The sequence below is a fragment of the Durio zibethinus genome, chromosome 22 (assembly GCF_047325235.1).
Source record: "Durio zibethinus cultivar Kanyao isolate XHJ-2024 chromosome 22, ASM4732523v1, whole genome shotgun sequence".
NCBI lineage: Eukaryota > Viridiplantae > Streptophyta > Magnoliopsida > Malvales > Malvaceae > Durio > Durio zibethinus.
In genome coordinates this window covers 20209739-20217612 of record NC_143183.1, presented here as the reverse complement: position 1 = coordinate 20217612, position 7874 = coordinate 20209739, and the positions used below count along the sequence as shown (strand labels likewise).

The window sequence follows — 7874 nt, the reverse complement described above, 5'->3', positions numbered from 1 at the left end:
CTTTGTAGGCAATGCAATGCTATGAAGCTTTCTTGCAAGGAATGGTTAATTCGAAATAATGCTTAATTTTGGATTTGATTAAGCATAAAGGGCCATTACTAAATAGAATGAGCTGTGGCTCTTTATATGCATTAGAGTTCCATAAGGCTTTAACTTTGGGTTTATTTGTGGTATATGACCATTGATTCACTAATACAGCTTCTTGAGAAATGGAGTGATGAAGTTGATGATCCTGATTGAGATTTTTCTCTTCTTTGCATACTTATTACATGAAAGTGTTATTTTGACTAGCTTTCATATACAAATACTTGGATTAGTTAGGTTAATTTTTCATCATTAGAAATGTTATAAAACAACTAGAAAAAGTAATTTGAAGGGTAATATTGGGCTTAAAACATATAATGAGCATAAAATTGTTTTCCAATAGTCTGTTGGCCATTACTATCCGCCATTATCATCACACCATCGGTAGTCCTGCCTTCATTTTTCTTTACTTTCTCTTCTTCGTTCTATGCTTTATGCCATTTAGCCTCTCTTTTTTCTTTTATTTGTCTTCTTTTTTATTTTTAATTCTTTAAGGTTTTATTTCATTTGATTTTAGATTTTTGATTGAGGAATTTCATACGGAATTTCTTCTCATTTTTTGGCTGTCTTTGCATGTATTTAGGTAAGATTTTTTGGGTTCAGTTTTTTTAATTGAATTGTTTGTTTTTTTCTCAGGTTTTTATGAAGTCTGAAGTTTCCATGGCTTTCAATGACAGCCCTATCTAGGCCCGGCACTGATCTCTAGCAGTGCTGCTACCACCATGCCAGTTGAGTCGAATCGTTACGTTTCTCCTGCTCTGGTTGATTCTGTTGTCCCTTTTCTACATGAATCAATTACTAACGGCACTTTGAAAACATTCTTGAAAAGTATGTTCTCCATACTGTAATTTCCATTCCTTCAATAAACATTCATTTTCATGTTTGTAAGTGCTTGATTGCGTTTGTATCTGAATTTTTTAGTGCATAACCTGGTGATAAAGTAGCAGCTAACGAACCATTTGCTCAAATGGAAACATATAAGGTACTTTCTTTACTTTTTCTTCTATTGAAAAGATATGCGTTTATACCCTCAATACTTGATGTGTTTATTTTCATTAGGTAACAATTGATGAGGCACTTACTTGACAATCATGTAATTTAATAAAATTAAATAGGTAAACAATCCCATCTCCTTAATACATTTCCCTTTTTTATTTTTTGCTAGATGACTTTAGAAGATTCAATTAGAAGTTTCAAATTCTTCATGTTTCACGAAGAATTTCCCAGTTGAAATTTATGGTGCTGATGGTGAATTGGTATTGATGATATTCTTTGGACATAAACTTGCTTTTTGGATAAACAAGCTCTATTGTGGAAGGCATAGCAGTAAGTTGTGTTCCTTTATAACAAGATAGAGTATACATTTTGCACATAATTTGTCCTGAACTGTTGCAACATGGTTTTACATTCTTCATCTTACATTCACATCTTTAAGTCAGATGAAGAGGCCACCCTAGCTGTTATTGAGCTGGAGAACTGAGCTGAGTGAACCTGATGTTTTAAGGATATCTTAAGTACCTTTAGATATCCTCTCTATTTAAGAACACAAATGTAAAAATTGTTTTCAATGAAATATTGGCTGCTGCTGGAAGGGATATTCCCATGAAAGAAAGATATATCTAGGGTACGTGGTGGCTGGCCAATGCAATATGCATTCCACGTGAGTCTCCTTTCATATTAATTATAAATTATTCTTTTTTTATCTGGATTTCTCCTATAAATAGACAGACTATCTTCTAGGTAAACTGCTATGGTAATCTTATGGTAAACTGCTTTATTCTCTGATCTAATTTCTCATTTCTGGCTCCTAAACATATATCTACAATCGCTATAAGAATTAACTTTGCAAAACTAATGCCTCTTTCCTTGTCGTTTCGTTAAAAGCTCTTGAGAATTATTTCTGTGAATGGTTATAAAGCTTGACTATTTCCTGAGAGATTGAACATTGATGCTCACTAGCCCATTCTCTAACTGTACTCATCTTTTAACAAAATGATAGGGCTTTTGGCATCAACAAAAGTTGGCTTCTAATTCGAATATCAGTTGGGTTTTTGGTTTTCTTCTCTTGTAAATAGATATCTAATTATGTAAGATTTTATTAATTATTGTATTGTTTTATCTGTTGATTTATTTTTATTAAAATTAAATATATATCACTTATTTGAAGTGTGAAAGTGGCTTTATAGAACTATTTATGATATTTTGGCTATCAACGAAAAGCTTCAAAGCCGATAACTAATAATTTGTAATTTAAAAAAAATTTTTTTGGCTTCACCTACTAAAACATTTTTATTTCATAAATGATGTTTCAGATGTAATTGTTTTTAATTTTTTTTATTTAAGTTTACTTGAAGCATAAAATTTTAGATGAATGAGTTGTAGAATTGAATTTATACATTATCATTTGACAATAAATTAAAAATTTATTTTCATTTAAAAATTAAAAAAAAATTATAATATTAAAACTTTTTATCTCATTGCATGTTAATATAAAAAAGATAAAATAATAAATTAAAAAATATAAAAAAATTGTACCCTTGATGAAGTGAAGGTAACCCACTAGTAATTATAATGTCCTTCTCTTAGCCAAAATTATTATAATACCCTTTTTACGATGATTGATCAAAATTATTATAATAATTTTTAACAATAATTTCGAAAATACTTTTTTGTTATGATTGATTAAAATTATTATAATATTTTTTCTATCATAATTATAGAAATGCATTTCTTACTATAATTGTCAAAGTTACTCTAATATATTTATTAAATTACATATTAAATTTTAACATAATATAAAATTAATTACATATTAAATTATTAAAATATTATTGCCATTACTTAATATAAATTTGCAAATGTGACATTTTGTTTAAAATTTACTATATCATCTCTATTTAATTACGTATTAAATTTTAACATAATAAAAAATTAATTATATATTAAATTATTAAAATATCCTTTCTATTGTTTCGTAAAAATTTAACATGTATTACTTTATGAAAATTAGTATAATACCCTTATTAAAGTATATATTAAATTACTATGATAAAATAAAAATTAAAAATAAAATGTGATAAATATAAAAAGACATAACAAAAAATTAATTTATATTTTTATTTTGCTTTAAATAATTTTACAAAAAAAATTTACAAACTACAATAGATTGAAAATCATACACTTAATAAAATAATTAATAAAAATATAACGTTCAAAATATAACATAAAAAATCAACAAAAACTCTATCACAATAAATGAAATACTATATATATATATTAATTTTACTATTTTATTTATTTTATTATTTATTTTATAATAATAATAATAATAATAATAATAATAGTAATAGAAAAATAGCTCACCCCGCGGGGTGGCAATTTCTAGTTAACAACTGAAAAAACATTGCAAAGAATTTCTTAAAATGAAGGAACCCGAAAATAGTAAGTAGGGGCATTCCGAGAATTGAACTCGGGACCTCTCGCACCCTAAGCGAGAATCTGCCCCTTTTGTTTGTCTATTCAAAAACTTATACTAACGAATATTTTTAGATAATTACCTTCCTATCCGTTTTATGCTGGAAAAGGCAGACCATATAATATAACAGGACAATTAAGAATATTCTTTGTCTCTATAACGCTACAACATTAACCCAAAAGCTAGTTATTATTATTATTATTATTATTATTATCCAACTGTCTCAATCATGTAAAAAAGTTTTCCCCAAACCTTGCTTCAATTTTCCCTCCAAAACAGTCTGCCTCTATCTCTCCCTCCCTTTTTCTTCCCTCCAATTTTTAAACCCTCATCCCCTCTCTCTCTCTGCTTACTTCGCTAACCTTTTCTTAGTAAGTTCTTATTTCCACTTCAATTTTGTTTATAAGCATTAGCCCCAAAATTTTTTTCATTTAAATTGTCTTTTTTTTTTCTTTATGTGAAACTCTCTGCTTTTTGGAGATTTAATGAATTAAAGTGAAAAAATAGGTTCTCTTGGAGACAACTATGGCGAAATTAAATGAACCCAAGCACCGATTTTTCACATGCCGAGACTCAGCCCTGGTATGTTTCTTTCACTCTTTGATTTTATTTTTAAAGGATCTTAGGGCAGTGTCAAGATAATTTTTTTTTTCTTTTGAATTTTGCCATAAATATTTTACTTTTAGTTATTTATGCTCTAAAGTATGTGACATACTAATTATTTATGTGAAATATGTGTTTGAATTTTTACAAAAAGAAAAGGTGACAAATATAGGATTTTGATTTCTTTAAATTGCTTCCCTTTTTTTTTTTTTTTTTTTGGCTTAGTCAAATTTAGGTTCTTAATTAGTCTAATTTGATAAAACTACTGCAGGAGCCATGAGGAGGTGAGAGATGAGTCTCTTGTTTGGTAGTTAAGAGATCTTGGAGGAAAATTACTAGATGTCTGTAATAATTTAATTGCATTAGTCTATTGTAGCAATCATTAGCTCTTTTTGTGTCTGAAACTGATTCAACCTGCTCTAGTCTGGATTTTATCATTTATGGAGTGCAATAAGGAGGAGGCCATCGGGGCCAAAGACATTGCGGAGAAGAAGATGCAAAATGGGGATTTTTCAGGGGCTCTTAGAGTTGCAGCCAAGGCCCAACAACTTTTTCAGGATCTGGAGAATATATCTCAGATGATAATGGTGTGTGAGGTGCATTGTGCTGCTGAGAAACGATTGTGTGGTACTGAGATGGATTGGTATGCCATGCTTAAGGTTGAGCCGACAGCTGATGAAGCTACAATCAAGAAGCAGTATAGAAAATTTGCCCTTAGACTTCACCCTGATAAGAATAAGTTTCCTGGTGCGGAAGCTGCTTTTAAGTTGATTGGGGATGCACAAAGGACTCTTTTGGATCAAGGTAAAAGATCTGCATATGACATGATACGCAAAGTGACCGTTAATAGACCTAATCCAGCAGCAGCATATCGTCCCCCACAGAAGCCAAGTTGGTACCCACATGCTGCGGCTCAGCATAATTTCTGTGCCAACTTTCCTGGCGTGAATGCTCAACAGCAGTCTCAACCGCACGGACAACAACCCACTCAAGCAGGGTTCTCCAATGGCCGGCCCACTTTCTGGACCAAGTGTCCATACTGTACAGTTACATACCAGTACTATACAGATGTACTTCACAGATCTCTTCGTTGTCAAACTTGCAACAAGACCTTCATTGCCTATGATTCAGGTGCAGTTCCACAGGCAAGTAAAATGAGTCAGCCAAAATTTCCCCAACAAGATGTTGTGCAGAATCAGGGTGCTTGCAAAGTTGGTCAAGGATCTCAAAGGAATTTCACTACTGAGAATATTTTTACAGCATTTTCTCCAAACGCAGCTCGCGCTTCAGAGGCTGGAAGGGAAAAGGTGAATGGTAAAAGAGGATGGAAGCCAACCATTGAATCCGGTGAAAGCAGCATCGAGTCTGAGGAGCATATGGTGTTTGAAAACAATGGTGAAGTTCTGGCTGGAAAGAAGTTTGATTCTCAAGTGGAGCAGAATGTACGGAAATCTGGTAGGCTTAAGCAAGATGTTTCATATAAGGAAAATTTAAGCGATGAGGAGGACATGGCTAGTCCTCCAAAAAAGGCTAAGGGAAGTGAATCATCCTGTGCAACTGAAGATAGTGAAGAAATGCTGAAAGAAGACGAGTCTACACACAAAAATCAATCTGGTTTAGCTCGTGAAGTGAAAGAAAATAAGAAAGCAATGGACCACAAAGAAGCCAAAAATGTTGAGGCAAGCTTGCCCAATGGTAAGAAGGGAATTGGGAAAGGATTTGAAATGGAAACAGCCAAAGGGGATGATCTTAAGAAGACTAGGGAAGCTTATGCTGATGGTATTAAGAGAAATTCAAAACACGTTGTTGATGATTCTGTGTCAGATTCGAGTTTCAAAGAAACAAACGATCCCCTGGTTTTTGCATACCCTGAGCCAGAGTTTAATGACTTTGACAAAAAGAAGGAAGGGTGTTTTTCAGTAGGGCAGATTTGGGCTTTGTACGATACGCTGGATGCCATGCCTAGATTCTATGCTCGGATCAGAAAAGTCTTCTCTTCTGGTTTCAAGCTGAGGATAACCTGGCTAGAACCGGATCCAGATGATGAGAATGAAATACAATGGGTCAGTGAAGGTTTACCCGTTTCTTGTGGTAAGTTCAAACATGGGGACTCTGAAAACACTGAACATCGTCTCATGTTTTCCCATTTGCTATCTTGGGAAAAAGGAACCTGTAGAGATACCTACAAGATATTTCCAAGAAAAGGAGAAACTTGGGCCCTTTTTAAGAACTGGAATATCCAATGGAAGTCTGGTACTGGCACTTACCAGAAATTCGAATATGAATTCGTTGAGATCTTATCAGAGAATGCTGAAGGTGTAGGTATACGAATTGCTTACTTGACTAAGGTGAAAGGCTTTGTGAGTGTCTTCTGTCAAATGAGTAAGGATGGAGTTGATGCATTTCTAATTCCACCCAATGAACTATTCAGGTTTTCACACAGGGTTCCGTCTTTTGTACTGACTGGTGAAGAGAGAAAAGGGGTGCCAAAAGGTTCCTTTGAACTCGATCCAGCTTCTTTGCCTGAAGAAATTGTTGTTCCCAAGGACTTGAAGGTTGAAGGTGATAGCAGACATCTTAATAGTCCACCTACAAGTGCTTCAGAATCAGTGAAGCCAACGGTTGGATCTGATAAACCTGCTCCTCCAGCTTCGCCTCTGAAATCCTTTGTCATTCCAGAATCAGAATTCTGCAATTTTGATGCCGAAAAAACCCAGGACAAGTTTCGCGTTGGTCAGATCTGGGCTATGTATTGTGATGAGGATGGCTTGCCAAAGTACTATGGTGGGATCAAGAAAATTGAGTCCAACCTAGTTTTGAAAATACATGTGAGATGGCTTCTTCCTTGTTCATCGAGAACCACAATTGAGTGGTATGATGAAAACATGCCCACTTGTTGTGGTAGATTTAGGATTAGAAAGGGTTCCCAGGCCTACTCCACTGATTCCTTTTCTCATTTGTTGACAGCAGAGTCTACTGGTAGGAAGGATGAATATACCATCATACCTAGAAAGGGTGAGATCTGGGCATTGTATAGGAACTGGACTCCTAAAATTAAATGTTCCGACTTGGAGAACTGGGAATATGACATAGTGCAGGTTTTGGAACAAACTGATTGGTGCATAAAGGTATTAGTTTTAGAGCGTGTGGATGGATTCAATTCCGTTTTCAGGGCCCAAGCAAAAGGAGGGTCTAATGTTACAGTTGAAATCCCTGAGGTGGATCAGCTTAGGTTCTCTCATCAGATTCCATTTTTCCAGCTATGGGAAGAGAGAAATGGCAGCCTAAGAGGGTGCTGGGAACTTGATCCTGCAGCATTGCCAGTACATTATTTTTCTTCTTAATTTGAGTAGCAAGATAAGAAGTCTAATGCTGTCTTTTTTTGCACCTTATATATATACATTACATGCTCTTCCGGTCAGATGCCGTCAATGATGTCTTTTTTCTTTCCCACAAGGCATTATCATGTCTAAAACACAATTATTGTGGGAGAATGTTTCAATTAATTAGGTGTAACTGGATGCTTTTAGTTCTTAATCTCATTGAATCATGTTCTGATGTTAAATTGTAACATGAAATATCTTTTGAGTGAACGCAATTCTGTCTGTTCATTGCAGATCTGTTTGTTACAACTTGAACCAGTTTACCTTTTTTGAGGATGTGAATGTAACATCCATCAATGTCATCACAGCTCATACCTTTGATTCCTTGA

The 7874-nt window shown here is 33.8% G+C and overlaps 1 protein-coding gene across 1 annotated transcript; it reads left to right on the top strand.

The window, feature by feature from the left end:
• Positions 1–3918: 3918 nt before the first annotated feature.
• On the top strand, positions 3919–7776 carry LOC111307449 (uncharacterized). Its single transcript, XM_022905468.2, has 2 exons — positions 3919–4141; positions 4434–7776. Exon 2 carries the CDS (start codon positions 4603–4605, stop codon positions 7504–7506), a length of 2904 nt encoding a protein of 967 aa, XP_022761203.2. The 5' UTR covers positions 3919–4141; positions 4434–4602; the 3' UTR covers positions 7507–7776.
• The last annotated feature ends 98 nt before the right edge of the window (positions 7777–7874 follow it).